At 41.8% G+C, this 26,198-nt stretch overlaps 1 protein-coding gene across 2 annotated transcripts; it reads right to left on the bottom strand.

Annotated features, from left to right (window-relative positions):
• Positions 1-4,500: 4,500 nt before the first annotated feature.
• LOC115930406 (phosphatidylinositol 3,4,5-trisphosphate 3-phosphatase TPTE2-like) lies at positions 4,501-18,591 on the bottom strand. 2 transcript variants are annotated; one of them, XM_055359930.2, is made up of 5 exons: positions 18,464-18,591; positions 12,132-12,223; positions 8,398-8,490; positions 6,895-6,965; positions 4,501-4,782 (listed from the first exon to the last, which is right to left on the bottom strand). In XM_055359930.2, exons 2-5 carry the CDS (start codon positions 12,177-12,179, stop codon positions 4,680-4,682), a joined length of 315 nt encoding a protein of 104 aa, XP_055215905.2. In that variant the 5' UTR covers positions 12,180-12,223; positions 18,464-18,591; the 3' UTR covers positions 4,501-4,679. The 2 variants fall into 2 exon arrangements, with proteins under 2 accessions (XP_055215905.2, XP_063553696.1); XM_063697626.1 differs by lacking the exon at positions 18,464-18,591 and having other exon boundaries at positions 4,507-4,782; positions 12,132-12,270.
• Between the last annotated feature and the right edge of the window lie 7,607 nt (positions 18,592-26,198).

A 26,198-nucleotide genomic window follows, 5' to 3' on the forward strand; every position in this document is an offset into this window, starting at 1 on the left:
TGGTGTTTTAGACATGAAGTCTCTGCACATGCCTATGTCCTGAATGGTACTGCCCTGGTTTTTTTCTAGAATTTTTATGGTCCTAGGCCTTACATTTAAGTCTCTGATCCATCTTGATTTTTGCATAAGGTGTAAGGAAGGGGTAAAGAGATCAATGCAGCAAGAAGAGCTAACTGTCCTAAATATATATATATCCAATACAGGAGCACACAGATTCATAAGGCAAGTTCTTAAGAGACCTACAAAGAGACTTAGACTCCCACACAATAATAGTGGGAGACTTTAACACCCCACTGTCAATATTAGACAGATCAACGAGACAGAAAGTTAACAAGGATATTCAGGACTTGAACTCAGTTCTGGACCAAGCGGACCTAATAGACATCTATAGAACTCACCACCCCAAGTCCACAGAATATACATTCTTTTCAGCACCTCATTGCAGTTATTCTAAAATGGGCCAAATAATTGGAAGTAAAACACTCCTCAGCAAATGCAAAACAATGGAAATCATAACAAACAGTCTTTCAGATCACACTGCAATCAGATTAGAACTCAGGATTAAGAAACTCACTCAAAACCGCACAACTACATGGAAACTGAACAACCTGCTCTGGAATGACTATTGGGTAAATAACAAAATGAAGGCAGAAATAAAGATGTTCTTTGAAACCAATGAGAACAAAGACACAACATACCAGAATCTCTGGGACACATTTAAAGCAGTGTGTAGAGGGAAATTTATAGCATTAAATGCCCATAAGAGAAAGCAGGAAAGATATAAAATTGACACCCTAATATCAAAATTAAAAGACTAGAGAAGCAACAGCAAACAAATTCAAAATCTAGCAGAAGACAAGAAATAACTAAGATCATAGCAGAACTGAAAGAGATAGAGACACGAAAAATGCTTCAAAAATCAATGAATCCAGGAGCTGGTTTTATGAAAAGATCAACAAAGTAGATAGACTGCTAGCCAGACTCACAAAGAAGAAAAGAGAGGAGTCAAATAGATGCAATAAAAAATGATATAGGGGATATCACCACTGATCCTGCAGAAATACAAACTACCATCAAAGAATACTATAAACACCTCTATGCAAATGAACTAGAAAATCTAGAAGAAATGGATAAATTCCTGGCAACATACAGCCTCCACAGTCTAAACCAGGAAGAAGTCGAATCCCTGAATAAACCAGTAACCAGTTCTGAAATTGAGGCAGTAACTAATAGCCTACCAACCAAAAAAAGTCCAGGACCAAATGGATTCACAGGCAAATTCTACCAAAGGTACAAAGAGAAACTGGTACCAATCCTTCTGAAACTATTCCAAACAACGGAAAAAGAGGGAATCCTCCCTACTTCATTTTATGAGGCCAGCATCATTCTGATACCAAAACCTGGCAGAGACACAACAAAAAAAGGAAATTTCAGGTCGATATCCCTGATGAACATCGATGTGAAAATTCTCAATGAAATACTGGCAAACCGAATCCAGCAGCACATCAAAAAGCTTATCCACTACGATCAAGTCGGCTTCATCCCTGGGATGCAAGGCTGGTACAACATACGCAAATCAATAAACATAATCCATCACATAAACAGAACCACTGACAAAAACCACATGATTATCTCAATAGATGCAGAAAAGGCCTTTGATAAAATTCAACACCCCTTCATGCTAAAAACTCTCAGTAAACTAGGTGTCAATGAAACATATCTGAAAATAATAACAGCTATTTATGACAGACCCACAGCCAATATAATAGTGAATGGGCAAAAACTGGAAGCATTCACTTTGAAAACTGGCACAAGACAAGGATGCCCTCTCTCACCACTCCTATTCAACATAGTATTGGAAGTTCTGGCCACGGCAATCAGGCAAGAGAAAGAAATAAAGCATATTCCAATAGGAAGAGAGGAAGTCAAATTGTCTCTGTTTGCAGATGACATGATTGTATATTTAGAAAACCCCATCGTCTCAGCCCAAAATCTCCTTAAGCTGATAAGCAACTTCAGCAAAGTCTCAGGATACAAAATCAATGTGCAAAAATCATAAGCATTCCTATACACCAATAATAGACAGAGAGCCAAATCATGAGTGAACTCCCATTCACAATTGTTACGAAGAGAATAAAATACCTAGGAATACAACTTACAAGGGACGTGAAGGAGCTCTTCAAGGAGAACTACAAACCACTGCTCAAGGAAATAAGAAAGGACACAAACAAATGGAAAAACATTCTATGTTCATGGATAGGAAGAATCAATATTGTGAAAATGGCCATATTGCCAGAAGTAATTTATAGACTCAATGCTATCCCCATCAAGCTACCACTGACTTTCTTCACAGGCTTGGAAAAAACTACTTTAAACTTCATATGGAACCAAAAAAGAGCCCGCATAGACAAGACAATCCTGGGCAAGAAGTACAAAGCTGGAGGCATCACGCTACCAGACTTCAAACTATACTACAAAGCTACAGCAAACAAAACAGCATGGTACTGGTACCAAAACAGATATATAGACCAATGGAGCAGAACAGGGGCCTCAGAAATAACACCACACATCTACAACCATCTGATCTTTGACAAACCTGACATAAACAAGCAATGGGGAGAAGATTCCCTATTTAATAAATGGTGTTGGGAAAACTGGCTAGCCATATGCAATTCTTAAATATTTTTTGCAAGCCTTCTTTTGCATTTTGATGAAGCTTTAAGGGCTCCTCTCGGGTCCAGGGAGAGATGGTAAACACTAACCATTGGCAGTTATCATGACACTAACCCTAGTGTAGGTTCTGGGGATGTTGTAGGGTGGTTTCAGTTCAATCTTTTTCTTCTGTTTAGAATTTGTATTGAAATGATTTCACCTGGCTGGGCATGGTGGTTCACACCTGTAATCCCAGCACTTTGGGAGGCCAAGGCAAGTGGATCACCTGAGGTCAGGAGTTTGAGATTAGCATGGCCAACAGGGTGAAACCCCATCTCTACTAAAAATACAAAAATTAGCTTGGCGTGGTGGCAGGCACCTATAATCCCAGCTACTTGGGAAGCTGAGGCAGAAGAATCACCTATACCTGGGAGACGGAGGTTGCAGTGAGCCGAGATTACAACACTGCACTCCAGCCTAGGCGACAGAGACTCTGTTTAAAAAAAAAAAAAAAAGAAGAAGAAAGGTGGGTTCCCTTGCATTTTCTCAGACATTTCTGACCCTTCAACTCCTCAAATCTGGTTCAGACAACCTCTTCCACTACTCTGCATTTTGCTAATGGTATAAAAGTGGCCAGACACGGTGGCACATGCCTGTAATTCCAACACTTTGGGAGGCCAAGACGGGTGGATCACTGGAGGTCAGGAGTTCAAGACCAGCCTGGCCAACATGGTGAAACCCCATCTCTACTAAAAATACAAAAATTAGCCAAGCATGGTGGCATGCACGTATAGTCCCAGCTACTGGGGAGGCTGAGGTGAGAGAATCACCTGAGCCCAGGAGGTTGAGGCTGCAGTGAGCCAAGATCCTACTACTGCACTCCAGTCTTGGCAACCAGAGTGAGACCCCATCTCAAAAAAGTACAAAATAAAAACAAAAAATTTTGTTTAATTAGCCAGCCGTGGTGGCACGCACCTGTAATCCCAGCTACTCAGGAGACTGAGGTAGGAGCATCACTTGAACCTAGGAGGTAGAGGTTGCAGTGAGCCGAGATCGTGCCACTGCACTCCAGCCTGGGTGACAGAGTGAGACTGTCTCAAAAAAAAAAAAAAGTGTTTAATAAAAAAGTAGCATCCAGCACCAATGAGGAAATAATAATGATTCCCTGTGGACACAGGGCTAACCACTGTTTACAATGAAAAGATTACCTCCCTTCAGAGTTCCCCCAGGGCTTAGGTGACATTGGTTGTGAGCAGGAGTAGTGGATTTCAAAATAATACACCTAAATTACTCTAAGAACAAATATTTCTTTTGACTTCACTTACAATTTTATACAAAAGCAGAAGTTACTGAAGGTTACTTCTCCTTCATATTTACTACGCCCTTCTTACCCCAACCCCCATGTCTGTGTGTAATTAAAGGAAGCTTGTTAAGTAAGCTACCCATTGAGTGCTTGGAACAAGAGAAAAGTGTGTGTGGGGAGTTGGGGGACTGCTTGTGTGAAATATTTCTCTCTTCTGGGTTTAAAACTTAGTCTTTGCTGCCAATCTGTTAACAGTTTGTAAACCGAGTAGAAGGAAAAATATAAATTGGCTTTCTAATAAACCTGAAATTACAAATGTGAAAAAAAGCAGGGAATAAATACTTGACCAAAAATGTATACGTAAGTGGGTGTTGGGGGATCACAATTTTTAATTATCTCTCAATTATTTTGATACGAAAGTTCTATTTCAAAGTTCTTCAAAATGACGCCTAATGTTCCTAAGTACTGTGTTCCAAATGTATGTAAATACGAGATGCAAACTGTGAAATACATGCCTTCAAAAAGAAAAAAAACCTGACATTTTATCTGTATATATTTAATAGATTTATAAAGAACATGTGTATACATATATCAATATAGATGTACCAGCAAGGAAGATTTAGAACATATAACTATGTGGCAGGGTTAGAAAGAACATAATTCTTTCCCAGAAGGGGTGCAGGGAACTATACTTAATCAGCTACCAGTTACAACATAACTTAAGTCATTTCTCATCAAAATATGTCTCTACTGCATATTCTGGTTGATAAATTTTCCATGTTTTCTGTTTATGAAGATTATCCAATTCATTTCTTTGTAGATAAAGCCTAAGAATAGAAAAAAAAAATTGTTACATTTTATCTTGGGGCTAACTGAAAAGCCATGTAGTAGGCACCCTTGTTAGAGCTTGAAGAAACATACAAAAAAAAGACTTGCTCACCATGAATAGAACCTCAGCCCCTTTTTTGTGTCTCAGTTGGCTCCTTCTACCTTTTCGGTGAGACTTAAAAATATCTTAATCTTCAGCAACACATCAGTAACACATGCTACTGATTCTTTTAATGTTGCTTTTTATGGAATTAATGACATCTAGGTTTAATACAGTATCTAAATTTCTATATGTGACAGAAATCAGTCTGATTAGACATGTATCAAAACCCAATAATAAAATACTATATCTCTTTTAATTTATGCCTGAGGTTGCAATTTTTTGAATTTTTGCAATCAGCCCTTGGTGATGACCTTGAGCAGTAGGATATAAATAAATCCCACATGCTTAGCATTCCAATAATGGAACACTAGGCATAAATTGGTTAACCCATTTATGTATGCCTACTGTTCTAAAAGACAGAAGTTGGCATTTTTGGCTAAACAACAATCTCACAACTAACAAAAACAGCTTTACCAATAGTATATAAATTTAAATACTACAGAAATCCTTAGAAATTTATATAAAAGTGAAAATAAAGGTGATCTAACTTATTGCTTCCCCAAAATGAACATGGTGTTTCAAAGGAAAAAAACTGTATCCTTTACCAAGAATCAATTTGAGGAGCAGCAACAAATGAAGCTCCACCCAGCTCTCACATTTGAGGGACTTTGCTCATGTTAGGAGTCAAAGCTTATTGTTTGTATGCATCCAAGAAACAAATTTGTAAAAAATTTCCATCCAATCCAAAGTTCACTCTATCAAAATCTATTAAATGTGTATGTATTGCAAGTGTGTAGACCAGAGGTTTAATTTACTGTTGCCTTGCTGGACTTAAGGAGTTATTAGATCCAGCTCAGATTTGAAGAAAAGACTAGAACTGGTTGTAACAATAACTACCAATTCATGCCACATGCAATCATAGCCACTGCCTCAACTGTGACCTGAAGCATTTTAAAAATATTTTCTCTTTTTGTATTGAAGAGTATCGTTGATACAAAAAAATCTCAGTTTTTCACCAGCACAGAACAAATGCTACTTAAAGTGGAGAACTTCCAGACTGAGAAATAAGTTTCCAAATATGGCAGAAGGTTTTCTGGGAACAATAATCTCCAAATCCAAGTAATAGTTGTTCTGTTTTTTTGCTTTTTTCTTTAGACAGAGTCTCACTCTGTCGCCCAGGCTGGAGTGTAGTGGTGCGATCTCGGCTCACTGCAATCTGCCTCCTGGGTTCAAGCGATTCTACTGGCTCAGCCTCCTGAGTAGCTGGGATTACAGGCATGTGCCACCACGCCTGGCTAATTTTTGTATTTTTAGTAGAGACAGGGTTTTACCATGTTGGCCAGGCTGGTCTCGAACTTCCAACCTTAGGTGATCCGCCCGCCTCAGCCTCCCAAAGTGCTAGGATTACAGGCATGAGCCACCACACCCAGCCTCCAATTAATAGTTTTTAAGAAAGTTTTCCCAATTCAGTTATTAGAAACCCATGTTTAAATGGCAGACTATCAATTTTAATGATTTTTTAGTTGTATTTCTTAATACTTACTGTGTCTTGTAACTTCTCCTAGATATAAGTGTGTCAGTCAGCTTCTCAGCTAGCTGAAGCTTCCCTAGGTCCTCCCTTCCTTTAGCACAAAATTTGGTGGTGGTTCGTCATTGGTAAATCAGCACCTACTGAGGACCTGACAGGTTGAAGGTACTGAGCAGATTCCTATTGAACTTCTCTGGGAGGAATTTACTTCCACACTTAAGATCTGATGATAATACTTTTGAGCTCATAACACAGTCCTATGGCACGGAACTTGAGGATGCTGCAACCAGGGGTCTCAAGAACAACTGCATTTTTAAAATAGCCAACGTAAAAGGAGTAAGGCAATGAACAATGGTGGCTCGAGGATTTTTTGTTTTCTATAAATTAAGCTTATGACAACCAGCAAAAGACTTGCCATTACATCTTATACATAGACATTGAAGATTAGGTTGTTTCTATGGGTTGATGTTATATCCATACCTGTTATTTTGTATTAAAGATGTGTTAAACCAGAAGAAAAAAGGGTAGTTGTGATAGTATTTAGGAAAATCCTAAAAAGAAAAAAAAAATTTTAAAAGTAAAATTGATGCCAAGAACTAATCATTCCAAAGAAATCAAAGTTCCTTCCTTTATTCCTTTATATATTTATCAAATAATTATAACCATTCAATATGTAGCACTCTGCATTCTATAACAACACACTCAAGACACAGAGGAGGAGGCTTAAGAAAATGCTATTGCTTTCTCTTGCTGTTTCTATCAAAATTTTCAAGAAATAGTTTATTTTCCATGATAGATATTTAATTTAAATGCTGAAATTTGAATCTGGTTTAGATAGTGCTAAACAGAATCTACTAAGGACCTATGCTTATATATAGCCAAGTATTTTTGTAGTGAATTCTTACAATTTTTTTGTGCCTCAGCATCCCTTTCAAATATAAATTGGACTTTCTGATATCAGAAGCAGGGTTCAGTCACCCTTGACAGTTTCCAGTTCACCTCCTCCAGGTTTCTCAATGTGACTGATCCCAGTATCTGCCTTATACAACCTTCTGTTGGTGACTACTTCATTATGGGACAGCTAGATATAACCTCCCTACAGACCCCCATACTCTGCATGGACCATGTGGATATATCAATGACCACCTCTCAGTCACAGCATGACTCCATGGAACTCATGACTGCTTGCATTGAATCCACCACTTAGACCTCCCCATAGGAAACCTGCTCAGGTAACACCTTACATCCCAATAAAGGCTTCCACTCTCAGGTCCCTCCCTCGTTCTCGCTATTGCTCCCCACCCATCAGTTGAGCACAGGTCTCCTGGATGGCTCCCCCTTCCGGTTAGCCCTGCGAGGTGTGCTGCCCTCTTCTGTCTGGAATTAATAAAAAACTGCTTTGGTTATTTCATGTGTTGTATTGTGCTGCCTTCTCTGTGTTTCACCCAACTGAGTCACCCAAACCTAACTCTCTTTCAAGTCAGTGCTCCCAGCTACTCAGGAGGCTGAGGTGGGAGGACTGCATGAGCCCAGGAGGTGAAGCTGCAGTTAGCTATGGTCATGCCACTGCACTCCAGCTGGGGTGACAGAGTGAGACCCTGTCTCAATTTTTAATATTAAAAATGATGCAAAACAAAATGTAATCACTGCTATGCAGTAAAACATACCTTTGGTTTTTTAGCATCTTGGCTTTTATTTTTTTTGTATTTATTTTGTATTTTTTGGATTTGTGAATTAATACATGTAAATTTAGAAAAATTTAGAAAATGTACAATTTAGAAAAAACAAATGAACAAAAATTATTCAAATTACATATGTTCTTTTAAAAAAATTGTTATAGATCTGATTTATTTTCTCCCCCTCCCTCTATGGGATGACATCTATCATCTCCCTTGTTGGGAACTGTAGTAAAGGAAACCTTAAATAAAACCATTCAAAAGTTCAGACAAGAACAATGGCAGAGGCCATTTCTTGATTACTCACCAAAGAGGAAACTTGCACTTTCACATCATCATACAGAGGTGGACAGTTGAACACATCAATTATTACCCTGTCTGTTTCAGTGTCATGAAATACCTGTGAATGAACATGGAATTTAGAACTATAAACCTAGCTAATGATAACAATGAAGTTCCTTTTCACTTATCAAGACTTCCTATATTTATCAAGTACTTTTGGTCTCACAGACCAATCACTACATGTATAAATAATTATTAATAATCTTTTCTAGTTGCAACACTGTTGTTTGTATGTATGTGTGTCTGTACGTGTGTATGTGTGCGTGTATATATATACATATATATATATATATTTTTTTTTGAGACAGTCTCACTGTCACCCAGGCTGGAGTGCAGTGGTGTGATCTCAGCTCACTGCAACCTCTGCCTCCCAGGTTCAAGTGATTCTCGTGCCTCATCCTCCCGAGTAGCTGGGACTATAGGCACATGCCACCACACCCAACTAGTTTTTGTACTTTTAGTAGAGATGGGGTTTTGCTCTATTGGTCAGGCTGGTCCCAAACTCCAGGCCTCAAGTGATCTGCCTACCTGGGCCTCCCAAAGTGCTGGGATTACAGGGGTGAGCCACCATGCCCACCCTGTTGTTTATGATTTTTAAAGGCCAACATGTTTGAGGGTTATCATGAGGCACTTTTCAAAAGTGTCTCCCTTTTCAAAAGTATTGAATTTTCTATTAGACACTTTAATCAGTTAAATATTATTATTTAATGTGTGTCATTTGATTTTCATACATTAGGGCCTCTTTTGAGAATATGTTGAGAAGCTCAATTTTAAAGCTAGCCTTGACATTCGAAAAACAATGCTTAACTCACGGTTTTTTATTTACTAAATTTATAAAATAACAACAGGGGTCTGTAACACTTGGGGGGTGGGCCCACCTGCCCCTCCCAAGAGAGGGGAGGGTGGGGTCCCCCTGATCATCATGTTTTATCAGAACTCTTGTGTTTGTCAGTGGGATCTTTGGACTTGACCATTACCGGCTGCGGATGGAGTGACCAAAGATAGTTCAAGTTTTGGAATGAATGACTTTGAAAATATACTATTTCTTTGACTCACTCTCGTATAAATAATGGCACCCACAGTAAGAAGGATCTATGCTAGGCCCTGTGAAAAACACAAAAGGAGGTGCAGACTCAGTTGGTCCCTTCAGGGAGCTATACACATAAGAAATAATCGCAGAGGCTGGGCCTGGTGGCTCATGCCTGTAATCCCAACACTTTGGGAGGGCAAGGCAGGCGGATCACGAGGTCAGGAGATCAAGACCATCCTGGCTAACACGGTGAAACCCCGTCTCTACTAAAAAAATACAAAAAATTAGCCAGGCGTGGTGGCTGGCGCCTGTAGTCCCAGCTACTCTGGAGGCTGAGGCAGGAGACTGGCGTGAACCTGGGAGGTGGAGGTTGCAGTGAGCCAAGATGGCACCACTGCACTTCAGCCTGGGCAACAGAGCGAGACTCCGTCTCAAGACAAAAAAGAAAAAGAAAAAAGAAAAAAAGAAACAATTGTAGAATGGAATATAATTCTCAATCTGTATGATGAAGACTGGGTGTGCTCTTATGCACCATTGAAGGCTAGTTAACAGGAGGTGCAGAAAATTTCATTGAGGAGGTAGAAATTGAATTGGGCATGAAAGCTCTGAAAATAGAATCTAGTCCATACAGAGGGAAAAAGACCAGCAATAACGCAAAGTAGAAATTAGAAAAACAACAAAAAAGGTCAGGCAGTGTGGCTCATGTCTATAATCCCAGCACTTTGTGAGGCTGAGGTGGAAGGGTTGCTTGAGCTCAGGAGTTTGAGACCAGCCTGGGCAACATAGCAAGACCCAATATCTACAAAAAATAAAAAAAAAAAATTGGGGGACTGCTTGAGCTCAGGAAGTTGAGGCTGCAGTGAGCCATGATCGCACCACTGTGCTACAGCCTGGGACAGAATGGGACCCTGACTCAAGGAAAAAAAAAGGAAAGGAAGGAAGGAAGAAAAGAAAGAAATAACCAACTAACTAACTAAATAACTTAGAGTTGTGTTCCAAGAGCCAAAGGGGATGACCCAGTTTATTTGGAATGGAGTCTGCTGGTCGAGCTACTGATAAAAATAAGCTCAGGTATGTTAGGGCTATTATATCTTTAGAGTTCAAGAGCCAAGGAAATAAGAGTGAGGCTTTTGAAGAATATCGTGGGGTATTTCCTATGTGACAAAGAGGCCTGATAATTATCACATATAACATTTATTTAGTAATTTATAGTTTACAAAGCAACTTCATATATATATTATCTAATTTAATTCCCATAACACTTGAGGTGTGATATTTATTCTACAGGTAAGGATGTTAAGCCAAAGATGTTAACTGGCTTCCACCATGGGCATGCAGTGTGTCTTCTGCTCTACCTACAACTTTTCACAATGGGAGCAATATTTCAGTACGCATATTTCAGGATTCTATACATTGCATTATATAAGAATCAAGAAAAGGTAAGGAGAGGATTGTAGAAATCTAGGCATGAGCAAATGAGGTTCTGGACAGTTAGTGGCAGTGAGAACAGAAAGGAAGGCGAGCACAGAAAAATTTCAAAGGCATCGTCAACAGGGATTGATGCCTAACTGGATTTAGGGAGCCGAGGCAAAGAGAATCAAAGCCCAAGGCCTGAGTGGGAGAATGCTGGTACCATTTGCAGAAGCAGAGAAAGGTCCTTGATAATTCAGACTGGCAACAGCGTTTCAGTTCAAGTGGAAACTGTTCATGTTGCAGCTCTTGCATCTACAACTCAGTGGGCGACTAGAAATACCTCATCAGTAAATGAACAAATAATAATTTAAGTAAGGGAAATGGGTGATTCTTTAACCAAGAATAAAGCATTTGCTAAGAACAGAAAGCCAAGGATCAGGCCTGGGTGAATGCCCTCAGTTGGGAGAGGCCAAAAAAAGTGGGTGCAGTGCAGAGAGCGAGGGAATAAGATTAGTAATAAAAGAATTTGAGACAAAGGCCTGGGTAGGAACTCTAAAAGTTTATGGTTATTAGACCCATGAAGGAAGCTTTCTTATTGTTTCAGAAAAGGTATATAGTTTTAGGCATTTCTTCATTGTAGCAAAACATTGACTACCAGGTCCCTTTTGCTTTGGATAAAGAGATTCCTCCCCAATTCATTCACTCGTGCACTGTTTCTCACAGGGTCATCCCACAGAACCTCTGACTTAGAAGAATCACTTGGGACACTGCTAAGTCTATAGATTCCTGCCCCCATTCCAGATTTCCTGAATCATACTTTAGAGTACAACCTAGGAATGTAAATCTTTACAAGCTTTTCGGTGGTTTTCATGCACACTAACATTTTAGAATCAGTGCTATATAATAAAAGATAAAATGACCGAGAAGAGGAGAATATGGCTAAAAATGACCAGACATGTAAATTAAAATCCTTAATACATTCCTGGGAACATGCTCAGCATTTGTGGAAAAGTGAAAGGCAAAGCAACACTGAACAGAAATAAATTCTGGAAAGTACCCTGAAAAAACTGTTTTGAACAAACAGGTTAATTTATCTCTGGTTTGCATTCAAATCCAGTGACACCACGATGGTAACCAGAAAGCATCGTGGAATCTCTTTATGGTAAGTGATAGTTTAGGGAGGTCAACGTTGCTGGTTTGACATTCAGCCTTAAAACAAACATCAGATTTTTTTATATTCACATGTTTTCTCTTACCCGACAATTGTTTAAGGAAGTACAGGAAAAGACAATCTTTTTCTTCATTACTATTTGGACTTTTAGATCATATCCATTGCCTGTTCCAACATCTAAATGAAATTAAAAATTTAGGTTGGTTAGTGTGAAGATCAAAATGTCTTGCCAATTAACATTATGGATTAAAAAGAGAAAAAAAATGGCTGGGCACGGTGGCTCACGCCTGTAATCCTAACACTTTGGGAGGCTAGGCAGGTGGATCTTTTGAGGTCTGGAGTTCAAGACCAGCTTGATCAACATGGTGAAACCCCGTTTCTACTAAAAATACACAAAAATTAGCCCAGTGTGGTGGCGCATGCCTGTAGTCCCAGCTACCTGGGAGGCTGAGGCAGGAGAATCGCTTGAACCTGGGAGGTGGAGGTTGAAGTGAGTCGAGATCGCACCACTGCACTCCAGCCTGGACCACAGAGTGAGACTTAGAGCAAGACTCTGTCTCCAAAGTATGTGTATATACATTTAGGGAATGTATGTGTATATATATTTAGGGAATAAATATATATATATATCTATATTTAGGGAATATATATATATGTTTAGGGAATAAATATAGATATATATATATTTAGAGAAGGTGACTTGACACCTTTCTTGCTAATGTGTTGCTTTCTTCAGACTTCTAATCATAATGATTCTTAATAAGAAATACTGTGGTCTAAATTACTTTGGCCCTACTTTAAGTCTAGCTCCTGATGCAATCTCTATAAAAATATAGGTTACATCCAAAAATTCCCACGGTATTCAACATATATTTACAGACAAAGGCTCTTTTGCCCTTTTTTTTTTTTTCAATTCAAATGACCCGCTTCCTTAGCATTTCCTCAAAGGCTTTGTTTCTCAGGCTCCAATTAATTTTTTATTGCTTTCATCTCAACTCTACATTATTTTTAATTTAAAATGGCACAAAACTAAAAGTAGAGAATTAAAACAAATATTCTAATAAACGAGTGTATTAATTATTCTTGATTGATCATCTCATATGCCGTTTGTTTTCTTTTCATTTAATTTTGTTTTCACTAACACCATGATATTCATTGGTCATTAGAAATCAGTTTCTTGCCTCAGTTCCCTCTTTCCCATTCCAGGTGCAGAACTTCTTTCTATTGATGTCCACCAGAAATCAGTGAAATGTAGAATGAAACTCAGGAGGCTAAAAATACTAGGCTCTCTGTGTGGACACAAGCACCCCGGCACCATGGCACCTATAACACCCAGCAGTGGCACCACCTCAGGTCCACACGCTGGCTGTTGTAAGAGGTTTGCTTTAGGGGTTCAGATGCATCGCCTCCCTGCTACCTCTCTGGCAGTGGGAGTGGTGAGACCCCATCCCCTCCACACAGACACATCCTGCTTTCCCACCTCTACTGAGTGTTAAGCTGTGCAGGGGAAGCAAGGTTGGTGATGGAGAAATGGACATGGAAATGGAGGCCAGTTTCTCTCTGCACTTTCTTTCTCAAGTCCCGGAGGTGTACGACTGACCAATTTCCCTGCGTCCCTGGGCAACAGTGCATCCCAGCTTCATCTCTCTGCTTACATTCTGGAAGCAGGCAAATAGCTCTCGTGATGTTTATATGGATTTTTACAACTGCTAATACTCGGTAACAGCTAGGCGGGTGAAAGATACCTCCATAGAGCCCCACTCTCTCCCAACCCTTTCCATTTTCATGTAGATTCAGGCAGGGAAGACCTAAGCGCTCCTCCTAGGAGGCTTTTCTTGACCCCCAGCACTGTGGCTGGGAGTGAGAGCCACAAGGTATGGGAGTGGCTGGGAGTGAGAGGCTGACAGATGGAGGACAGAGGGGAAAGAGAGAGCCCAGGGGGATGAGAAAAAAATATGCCTCTGAAAGAAGGTAAGAAAATGATATGATATGGAGACACCTCCACCAAGACAAACTCTCAACTAGAGGTGGTTATGAGAAATAACCAGTCTTGAAGGCACATGGGTCCTCCTCCTCCCTCATCAGAGGCTCACTCTGCCCTGAAAAGTCCACCTTGGGTTGTGACCAGAAGAGCAAAGAGAACAGGAGAGATGGGAAGGGGATGAAGTCCTCCAAATTGGTGATGGAAAAGAAAAAGTGAAGAACATCTAAGGGCTGGCAATCAATGGGCAATTCCAGGAGGAGGAGGAGCATACCTAAGGAGGAGTTTATGCATGAGGATACGTAAAAAGACAGGTATAAGTTAGGATCATCTGTGTATATAACAATGAGCAAAACCCTGCCAGAGTGGGAACCTTGGCCCTCCTGCCCAATTCTTCAATTTTACATAAACACTTACCATGAATCGAATAAATAACGAATCTTTTTTTTTTTTTTTTTGAGACGGAGTCTTGCTTTGTCGCCCAGGCTGGAGTGCAGTGGCGCGATCTCGGCTCACTGCAAGCTCCACCTCCCGGGTTCACGCCATTCTCCTGCCTCCGCCTCCCGAGTAGCTGGGACTACAGGCGCCCACTACCACGCCCGGCTAATTTTTTGTATTTTTAGTAGAGACGGGGTTTCACCGTGTTAGCCAGGATGGTCTCGATCTCCTGACCTCGTGATCCGCCCGCCTCGGCCTCCCAAAGTGCTGGGATTACAGGCCTGAGCCACCGCGCCCGGCCAACGAATCTTTTTATAAACAGTGTTTTTCTTGGAGGGAGATTCCAGTTGTAGCTATGTTTCACTGGTGCAAAATATCCGACATATCTATTCTGAAAAGCAACAGAAGCCTTACTTCAAGTGGAGATGAAAAGCCTAAAGTCAGCATTCCTGTTTTTAGTTTTCCCTTTTTTTTTTTTTTTTTGCATAAAGGTTAAGGGCAGTAAATAATTAAGGAAACATTTACTGGATGCCATTATGTTACTAGATATTTTGAGGGATGCTGCCTCACAACTATCTACCTTGCGGAAAAAATACTGAATTAAGTGCTATGGGGAAGTGACAAGGATGGAGCCAGGTCTTGTTGACAGGCTGCTTATGGTTGAGAGGGCAACTAATCAGAACCAACAACAAAACAGTTACAGCATCAGCAGTGTGCAGATAGAAGCTTAGTTGTGACTGAGTTAGAGGAAGGTGTGTGGTTTAGTGAAGAGCAGGTTCCTGGGCATGAGAGAATGCCATATGTGAAAACTCAAGAGGAATACCTCCATATCTCAGTAGCAGGTTTCCTGTCATTCTTCTCTTGTTCCTGACAGCTAGAATTTCTTCACTTTCCATTTCCCCAATTCTGTTTTCACAAGGAAGCCCCGGAATTCCCTTAGCCTTGTCCTTTTCCTAGGGCAAGCTGTTCACAATGGCTCTCCTTGAATCTATCTTCAAGGAGTTGAAGAGCTCTGGTACTGAATCAACTGGTTCAGAACTCAAAAGTTGGCTGGGCTGATGGCTCACACCTGTAATCTCAGCACTTTGGGAGGCCGAGGTGGGCAGATCACTTGAGGTTAGGGGTTCGAGACCAGCCTGGCCAACAGGGTGAAACCCCGTCTCTACTAAAGCTACAAAAATTAGCCATGCGTGGTGGTGGGCACCTGTAATCCCAGCTACTCGGGAGTCTGAGGCAGGAGAATTGCTTGAACCCAGGAGGTCGAGGTTGCAGTGAGCTGAGATTGCACCACCGCACTCCAGTCTGGGTAACAGACAGATTCTGTCTCCAAAAAAAAAAAAAAAAAAAAGTACTCATAAGTTCATGGACTCTACCTTACCCATTGAGAAATGTTCATAGAAGTAACAAACTGCCATACTTTCCTTTAGAAAGGGCCAGTCATGAGGAAGGCTCATGAAAGTTCTTAACTTAGGAGTAGATGTAGTCAGTAGAATGGCCCACAATGCAGGATCAGAATGTGATGGTATCCGAGAATCACCACCAGACACAGAGGGCACTCTGTCCTGAGGTCTTGCCAACACATCTCTCAAACGTGCAGCTGAGACCCTGTGTTGCCTTCTCAGTCAATCAGAAGAGATTCAGTTGCAGCCTTTGGTGTGCTAGTTCTGGACTGAAGTTTGGGAAACTATGCATGACTACAGAAGAGATGGGGATGGGGAGACGTGTGGGGTGAGTTGCTGAAGGAGCTCTATCTAACATCTCCTTGGCTCCTGCCACCAGATTCTCCACCTTCCCCTAAAGGCTGTAACCTGCCAGGGCCCTCAAGCTGCTTTTGCTCCCATGCTTCTTTCTACTACAACTTAAAACAACATGGACTGGTAGTAGAAATTCATACAACCAACCCATAGGAGGTACTCACTACAAACAAAGAAGATATTATGAGGAAAGGGTGAAAAGTTGGGTAAGCCATGGGCCTTGCCTTTAAAGGGGAAACAGAAGTCACCACTTCAAATAGCTAGAGAATAATGCAAAGTGATATCATCCCTAAGAGAAACACAAAGGGCTTTAGGAACTGAAAAAGCAAGAGACTACTTCAGACTGGGAAGGGAAAGGGACTCTAGGAAAAGGGGCATGAGCAATGGCACGAGGGAATCAAGTGTCCATAGGCTGGGAAACAGCACACAGTCTAAATGTGTTAGAGTGTGGGATGTGTGCATGCACATAGCGGAAGAAAAGGTTGCAAAAGTCAAACTGTGGATCTTGAGTGCCAGGTTGAAACATTTAGTTTATTGCTACTGGCAGTGGGGACATATTCTGGATTTTGAGAATGGAAATGGCATGAGTAGGGCTGCACTTCAGTAAATCCACACATTCCTTTTCGCTTAGGGTCTATGACTGTTCTTTGTTTGGTTTTGTTTTTGGCTTGGGTGTGGGAGAAAAGTATCAGTGGATAAGGCTGAGTTCTTTTGCCCAAACTAAACGGGGACAGTAGTTAGTGTTCTTATAACAGGGCCAAGAGTACTTATTCAGTTCCCACCACCTAAAGAAAAACTCATTTACAGCCACATCCAAATCTATTTGAGAATTCCCAACCCACTCTCACTTCGGTTTGAGGGGCAATATAGAAAAGGCAATATAAATGAGAAGCTGTGCACAGCATGGGCTTCAGAGTCTGACATCCAGATTTCAGTCCTTGGTTCAAAAGTTAATTTCTCTGAACCTCAATTTTCTAATTTATGAGAATCATAGTAGTGCCTACTCATAGAGTTACTGAGAATATTAAATGAGATAGTGAATGTAAAACTCTTAGAATGGTTCAGCAAAGTCTAGAATGTTGTAAATGCTATACGACAAACATTCTGGTTTCTGCAGTAAACAAATTACAAGCAATAAAAAATGGCAAGAAATCTATGAACTAAAAGAGACTTAGGAGACATAGCAACCAAATGAAATGTGTGGATGTTGTTTGAATTCTGACTGAAACAAACTAAATTTTCAAAGATTTTAAGGCAATTTTGGAAACAAACATGGACTAGAAATTTGATATTAAGGATTTTTAAGGTGTAATATTTCAGATATGATAAAAGTTATTAAGGGTTTTTTGTTGTTGTTTTAAGAGTACTTAGATGTCATACTAAAATACTTGTGGGATAAAATGATCTGATGACTGAAATTTCCTTCCAAATAATCCAGGTTTGGAGGAAGCAAGAGTGGAGAGTGGGGTTGGGGGTGTGAGTGGAGTGGGAAAAGTATGGATGAAACGTGGCTGGTTGTAGGCTGAAATGATTGTTTGCACTGAAGTGATGACTACATGGAGATATATTGTACGATTCTCTGGACTTTTGTATATGATTAAAATTTTCCATAACAAAATTATTTTTAAAAGAAAAAATAGAGTAACAGCATATGTTTCATATAGGTGTTATGGGTTTTCAATGAGATATGTAAAAGTGCGGTACTGTCTGGTATATAAAAGCGTTTTTGAAAAGTTTATTTCCCCTTTTCTTTCTCTTTTAAAATACACCTCCCCCACAACACACACACACACACACACACACACACACACACACACGGGAGTCACCCACAGTCTTTGTGATGTTTTGCAAGGGTTGAATTGCCCTAATAATGATCTGTGAAAGACTTATATCTTTTTTACATTGAAATCAAAGGCTGGTGATTTTAGATAAACTTCAGGGTCCTGGAGCCTTAGGTATTGGACTTTCCTGCTTTGGGAAAATAATCAACTCCTGAGCTCCGTAAACAATAACCAGTATAGAATAGAAAGCAGGATGCTCTGAGGAGAAGCCAGACCCCCCAACGTGTGGGTGGCACCTGAAGCATGACCCTCAGCATCAGGGAGGGACCAAGGCCTGTCGCAGGGTGCCCAAATGCTGCTGACTGATCACCAAAGGAGAAGAGTCTAAAATGAAACCAAATAACAGATGGCAATCTTAACCCACTCCCCTATAAAAGCTCCCTTTCTTAAAAAGAAAACTTACCTGAGAAGGAGTTTCTACTCCCTGATATTTAGTGCCATTGGTTTTATCTGTTCGCCGTTCTCCAAAATAGTACAAGCTTTCCTACAAAAAAGGAACCACGGTTCATCTGCACTCTTTCCTTTTCTATATTAGGTACCTTAGTCTTTCTAAAACCACCTTCTTTCCTAAAGTCAGTGATTTTTTTTTTTTTATGGAGTCTTGCTCTGTCACCCACACTGGAGTGCAGTGGCAGAATCTTACCTCACTGCAACCTCTACCTCGCGAGTTCAAGCAATTATCTTGCCTCAGCATCCTGAGTAGCTGACACTACAGGCGTGTACCACCACACCTGGCCAATTTTTTGTATTTTTAGTAGAGATGGGGGCTTTGCCATGTTGGCCAGGCTGGTCTCGAACTCCTGACTCAAGAGATCCGCCTGCCTTAGCCTCCCAAAGTGCTGAGATTACAAGCATGAGCCACCGTGCCCAGCCGCAGTGGTCTTTTGGCAAAGGCTACCCAAATTACCAAAATTAACAAAGTCACACCAGACTTCTCTCATTCAAGGTTTCGTAAAGACATAAAAGTTTAGAGCTGGAAAGACCTTAGAAATCATCTGGTCCAACCCTTCTTTCCATCTTACAAATGAGAAGACTGAGACCAAAAGAAAACTACGCAATCTGCCATGGAGATGCTGCAGCCAGTTAGAAACAGCACAGGCCTGAAATACAAGTCTCTGGTTTTCAGTCTAGGGCTCTGTATCAGTGGCTTTCTTCTTCTTTTTTTTTTTTGTATTTTTATTTATTTATTTATTTATTTATTCATTTAAATTGATCATTCTTGGGTGTTTCTCGCAGAGGGGTATTTGGCAGGGTCATAGGACAATAGTGGAGGGAAGGTCAGCAGATAAACAAGTGAACAAAGGTCTCTGGTTTTCCTAGGCAGAGGACCCTGCGGCCTTCCGCAGCCTTCCGCAGTGTTTGTGTCCCTGGGTACTTGAGATTAGGGAGTGGTGATGACTCTTAACGAGCATGCTGCCTTCAAGCATCTGTTTAACAAAGCACATCTTGCACCGCCCTTAATCCATTTAACCCTGAGTGGACACCGCACATGCCCCAGAGAGCACAGGGCTGGGGGCAAGGTCACAGATCAACAGCATCCCAAGGCAGAAGAACCCCTCCCAGTACAGAACAAAATGAAGTCTCCCATGTCTACTTCTTTGTACACAGACACAGCAACAATCTGATTTCTCTATCTTCTCCCCACCTTTCCCCCTTTTCTATTCCACAAAACCGCCATCGTCATCATGGCCCGTTCTCAATGAGCTGTTGGGTACACCTCCCAGACGGGGTGGTGGCCAGGCAGAGGGGCTCCTCACTTCCCAGAAGGGGCGGCCGGGCAGAGGCGCTCCCCACCTCCCTCTCGGACGGGGCGGCTGGCCGGGCGGGGGCTGCCCCCCACCTCCCTCCCGGACGGGGTGGCTGCTGGGCGGAGGGGCTCCTCACTTCTCAGATGGGGCGGCTGCCGGGCGGAGGGTCTCCTCACTTCTCAGACAGGGCAGCCGGGCAGAGATGCTCCTCACCTCCCAGACGGGGTCGCGGCGGGGCAGAGGCACTCCCCACATCTCAGACGATGGGCGGCCGGGCAGAGACGCTCCTCACTTCCTAGACAGGATGGCAGCCGGGCAGAGGGGCTCCTCACATCCCAGACGATGGGCAGCCAGTCAGAGATGCTCCTCACTTCCCAGACGGGGTGGCGGTTGGGCTGAGGCTACAATCTCGGCACTTTGGGAGGCCAAGGCAAGCGACTGGGAGGTGGAGGTTGTAGCTAGCCGAGATCACACCACTGCACTCCTAAGCTGGAGCATTTCTAAGGCTTGTGGTCATTGTGATTTTTGTTTTGTTTTTTTGTGGCAGGGTCTCACTCTGTTTCCCAGATGGAATGCAGTGGCACAATCATGGCTCACTGAAGACTCCACCTGTCCGGCCAAAGCAATCCTCCCACCTCAGCCTCCTGAGAAACTGGGACTACAGGAGCATGTCCCCACGCCCGGCTAATTTTTGTATTTTTTGTAGAGATGTGGTTTTACTATGTTGCCCAGGCTGATCTTAAACTCCTGGGCTCAAGTGATCCTCCTGCCTCAACCTCCCAAAGTGCTGGGATTACAGGCATGAGCCTCCCCATTGGGTCCAATCATATCTTTAAATACAATAGGACATATCCCCGATTGTTCTCTGCTTTTGAACAAGAGCTGAGAAATGACACCACTGCAGCCAAAAGCCTGTGACTCCTCTATGTGGGTTTCACATTAAGAACCACCCCAAAGTCCACTGTATTGCTACCCTGCCTTTCGCCGTCACTGAGAACATCTTACAATGCTGGGCAGTGTATGGGATCTCTCTAGGCTGTCATACTTCCACATGCACACACAGATGCTGGAACTCCCTGGTGTAGTGACGAGTTATACCAGGGCCACGTGAGGACTGCAGAGTAGCAGCCCATCACGTCAACCTTTCACTCATTCCTGAGTTCACATTCGCCTTTCCCATTCAGGAAATTGAGAGCTTGGGAAATTCATCTCTCCACCATCTCCAATCTGAGGACCGGGGATGTTAAACTAACCTTCAGGTACAGCTGTGGTAAAGGATGAAGTGTCGACTGATGCGGGGATGGAATTTTGTTTCTAGAACATTGATCCTTGGGTCGTGCTTTGCACAGAGGAACATGCTTTCTAGAGAAATGCACACACACTCCCAAAGGCATTCACCATCACTCCACACGGACTCTCTCCTCCATATCTCCCCACCCTGATGCACCCTATTCCTATTTAAATGACATCACTGCTTCTGGGAACTGCAGTGGATGGCCACAGTTGTTGACTAAACTCTTCATTTTTTTACATCAAACTGCCCAACCTCATTTCCAGCAGGAAGCTCAAACCAGGGTAGTTCTCCAGCAAAAGTAGGGAGGAAAGTGTCACCTTTCTCAAAGCTAAGATTTTTCCTTAGCAAATGGGAGATCCCAGAGTGCATACTGTAGAGCTGAATCGCTGAGTGTGTCGAGTGTGCTGCCTGGATCAGGTCCCAAGAATCCAGCGAGGGAAACTGCCAATTCTGGCGGTAGAAGAAGCTTTTGGTAACACTTTTCATTTCTTATCATCTTCATTGAATCTCACTTCTTCACATTTACCAAAATGTCTACTTTTGAGCCATGGCAATTCTTTGAATCTTCAGATCCACCACATGCTGATCACGCCTTCCTTTTTGTCTGTACTCTGAAGAATCCCAAACAGGCATTTTTGAAAGAAAGTCTCAACATTGCTGATGGTGTGTCCAGAATTGGTGGGTTCTTGGTCTGACTTCAAGAATGAAGCCGCGGACCCTCGGTGAGTGTTACAGCTCTTAAGGTGGCGCGTCTGGAGTTTGTTCCTTCTGATATTTGGATGTGTTCGGAGTTTCTTCCTTCTGGTGGGTTCGGGGTCTCGCTGGCTCAGGAGTGAAGCTGCAGACCATTGTGGTGAGTGTTACAGCTCTTAAGGCAGCGCATCTGGAGTTGCTCTTTCTTCCTGGTGGGCTCCTGGTCTCGCTGGCTTCAAGAGTGAAGCTGCAGAATTTTGCGGTGAGTGTTACAGCTCATAAAAGCAGTGTGGACCCAAAGAGTGAGCAGCAGCAAGATTTAAAGCAAAGAGTGAAAGAACAAAAGCTTCCACAGTGTGGAAGGGGACCCGAGCGGGTTGCCCTCTTCAGCAAACTAATAGAGGAACAGAAAACAAAACAACACATGTTCTCACTTATAAGTGGGCGCTGAATGATGAGATCACATGGACACATGGCAGGGAACAAAACACACTGAGGCCTGTTGCGGGGAGGGCCTGATGGGGGGAGGGAGAGCATCAGGAAGAATAGATAATGGATGCTGGGCTTAATACCAAGGTGATGGGTTGATCTGTGCAGCAAACCACCATGGCACACATTTACCAATGTAACAAAACTGCACGTCCTGCACATGTACTCCAGAACTTAAAATAAAAGTTGAAGGAAACAAAAACAAAAATGAGGCCGGACATGGGAGCTCACCCCTGTAATCCCAGCACTTTAGGAGACCAAGGTGGATTGTTCACGAGGTCAGGAGTTCGAGACCAGCCTGACCAACATGGGGAAACCCCATCTCTACTAAAAATACAAAAATTAGCCAGGCGCGGTGGGGGGCACCTGTAATCCCTGCACTTTAGGAGAGCAAGGCGGATTGTTCACGAGGTCAGGAGTTTGAGACCAGCCTGACCAACATGGTGAAACCCCATCTCTACCAAAAATACAAAAATTAGCCAAGCACGGTAGGGGGCACCTGTAATCCCAGCTACTCAGGAGGCTGAGGCAGGAGAATCACTTGAACCCGGGAGGTGGAGGTTGCAGTGAGCCAAGATCGCGCATTGCACTCCAGCCTGGGTGACAGAGCGAGACTTCATCTCAAAACAAAACAAAACAAAAATAAAAAACCCTTTATAAATATTTGTTAAATTGGTAGGATTGTTAGCATAATTTACAAAAATTTTATTCACATTATACTATAACATATCTAAATAACATTCGTGTTAACAAATATCAAGGATTCTTTGATTTAAAAGTGGTGAAAAACAAGCTAAACATAAGTTTTCTATACACCCATATATTTTCCAATAGCATGACACTGTCCAGATATTTAGAAATAGGCTATCTGGGAAGGAAAGGACTTGCTGAACTCCAGAAAATATAAAGTAGATACAATTCAAGGTTTTTGAACCTTGGAAAAGGAAGGGTAATTTTCTATAAATAATTTTTTCACAACTGTGTTTCTTATATTCATACCCGGGTATCTTAATTGGTGTATTACCAATTTGCTTTGCTAGATAGAGATATGAGGCCCAAGAACTACAAATTTCTTCAAAAATGAAGCATAGCTCTTGATATTTTGAAAAACATAATTTATTTATAGAAGAGAAACTACAGCCTGTAAGACGTCTTCTTAAGGGAGACGATCTTCCATGTAATAAATTGTTGGCCCCAGGGAGAAACGTTTGCTGGGATTGATGGTGAGTAGTTTACTAGTTAATATTTCAACAGTGTACTGAGTAGATTTTTTCATTTATTCGCCCACTTATATATTCTTTTTTTTTTTTTTTTTTTTTTTAGACGGAGTCTCGCTCTGTCTCCCAGGCTAGAGTACAGTGGCGCGATCTCTGCTCACTGCAAACTCCGCCTCCTGGGTTCACGCCATTCTCCTACCTCAGGCTCCCCAGTAGCTGGGACTACAGGTGCCCACCACCACGCTCGGCTAATTTTTTTTTTTTTTTTTGTATTTTTTAGCAGAGACGGGGTTTCACCGTGTTAGCCAGGACGGTCTCGATCTTCCGACCTCGTGATCCGCCTGCCTCGGCCTCCTAAAGTGCTGAGATTACAGGCGTGAGCCACCATGCCCGGCCAACAATTCTTAATTAATGAAAATACGCCTATCTGTAACGGGCCCTGGACAGTTACTCATCATGAGCCCTTCTTTTTTAAGTCTTTCACAGATCGTCGCAGTAAACAAAACTTTAAGACAAATTAGATAAAGAAACATGCCCATCCGCTCTGAAAGCTTGGTTAAACCAATTTTGAAGACTAAATTGTAACTTTAGACCAGTTTGCCATCCAAAGGTTTCTCTTTCAGTTTCCTCTAAGCCAGGAAGAAGTTTCAGGAGATTCACAGGTTATGTAAATGAGTAAAGCAAGATAACAGGGAGTGTTAGAAACTCTGGAAAACTGGATTGTATCGGCCCCGTCAAAAAAGAATTCAAATTAAAATGTTTTGTCCAAAATTCACGTGTGGGCCTGAGTCAGTGCTCAGGTAACCAGACATCAGCCTTTGTTTTTTAAAAAGTTAGTATACCTAATTGAATGAAGTTTACATTAACTGGCATCCAGAGCTGTTTTATACAGCTCTTTCCTCAACTTCTCTTACCAAATTCCTAGATGTTTATTCAGAATTGACCTCTCTCCTGCTTCATCATCTAGCAACCGTACTAACACCATACATAGCTTGCTGCTGTCAGCAGAAAGATACTATTGAGGGATATGGCTAGCTGCTCTTAGGAACTCATTAAAGCTAGAGAGGAACTGCAGTCATGCAACATTCATCCAACAGGTATTTATAGAGCACCTACTCTGAGCATAACGAAATATCACAAAGGCATCTAGGGCAGGTTTTTCCATTTGTCCACCCCTGTTGTACCAAAAGGATTTGGATTTAGCAAATCAAGGCGTCAGTTTCCTTTCTTAGTCCTTTGGATAAACTGGTGCCTTTCATTTACCAGGAGTAAAACATTTTTTCCTTGTTATTTATAACTAAAATCACAGCAAATCTGCTTCTCATCTTGTATTTCTGAAATTGCTATAAAGTTATTCTGAACACTATACAAGTCAGTTCAGCCTACATATGTGGAGTGCAGGTACTCTACTCAACCATATGTGGAGAGTCAAAAGGCCTTTGGCCCTTATGGAGTTTATGATCTAAAATGATCACTTACGGCTGGACGTGGTGGCTCACGCCTATAATCCCAGAACTTTCGGAGGCTGAGGCAGGAGGATTGCTTGAGCCCAGGAGTTTGTCACCAGCCCGGACAACATAGTGAGATTTCATTGCTACTAAAAATTTAAAAATTACCCAGACATGGTGGCGCATGCCTGTAGTCAGGGGGCTGAGGCAGGAGGACTGTCAGCCCAGTAGTTCAAGGTTGCAGTGAGTTACGGTCAAGCCACTACATTCCAGGATGGATGACAGAGTGAGACCCTTTCTCTAAAAAATATAAAAATAAAAATAATAAAATGACTGCCTACAACTCCGGTACACATTAAATGAATATACAAAATCATAGTTGCACAAAAAACACAGAGCTTATTTTAGGATGGTAAAGTTTATAAATTGGTTGCCAAAGCAGAGTATTGGCTGATACTTTAGTTCCACTTTTCTGTTTAATCTCAGAACTCAGGTTATTCCTCTCCTCATTTTAGTTAAGGAAACTGAAGCCTGAAGGATTAAATGCCTCACAAAGTCCATAGAGGCCAAGAGACAATAACTCGGGCTTCTTGGTGGGTGACAAGCCACACTCTGCCACCACACTTAGATGGCATCTCCCTTTCTGCACTGAATAGCAACCGCCCAATCCTGGGCCACTGAGAAAGTGTCTTAGGAACATGTTAAATGAGAATTTCATGTTAAATGTGAGGTGATGATGAAGAGTAGTATTTTTATTGTTCAACTTAATAAACCAGAATAAAAATTCTGTGCCAAGAAAAAAGTTCAAAAAGATGGTGAGAATGAAGTTTATTCCCTCCTGGGGCTCACAGATGCTTGAGGAAGATAGACATGTGAAAACCAATTCCTGCAAATGCAATCAGTGCTGTAAATGAGGTACTTGTAGGAGAGGACAGAGAGGAAGCTTCTGTTTCTGCCTGGGGATATCAGGGAAGACCTGAGTAGGAGCTCACCAGATAGACAAAGCATGGAACAGCATCTGTGCATTGGGAACAGCATGTACAAAGTACACTGGGAACAGCATGTACAGAGGAGATAAGAACGAGTGTGGCTTCTTTAAAGAATTATAAGTAGTCCATACCATATGCAGAATATTTGTGTCAGGGTAAAAGATGTGACAGATCTTGAAGGGCCTTCCATACCGTGCCAAGAAGTTTGGATGATTTCTGCAGACAGCTGAGAATCACAAAAACGGGGACTCTTTAAGGGG

The sequence above is a fragment of the Gorilla gorilla genome, chromosome 14 (genome assembly GCF_029281585.2).
Source record: "Gorilla gorilla gorilla isolate KB3781 chromosome 14, NHGRI_mGorGor1-v2.1_pri, whole genome shotgun sequence".
In the NCBI taxonomy this organism is placed as follows: domain Eukaryota; kingdom Metazoa; phylum Chordata; class Mammalia; order Primates; family Hominidae; genus Gorilla; species Gorilla gorilla.

Coding starts and splice junctions, on each gene's coding strand:
- LOC115930406 (XM_055359930.2), bottom strand. CDS start 12,179: ATGAAGAAAAAGATTGTCTTTTCCTGTACTTCCTTAAACAATTGTCGG. Junction 6,966..8,397: donor AAGTGCAAGTTTCCTCTTTG/GTGAGTAATCAA, acceptor TTTTCTTTTTAG/GATTTTCCTAAATACTATCA. Junction 4,783..6,894: donor TCTTTAATACAAAATAACAG/GTATGGATATAA, acceptor TTCTATTCTTAG/GCTTTATCTACAAAGAAATG.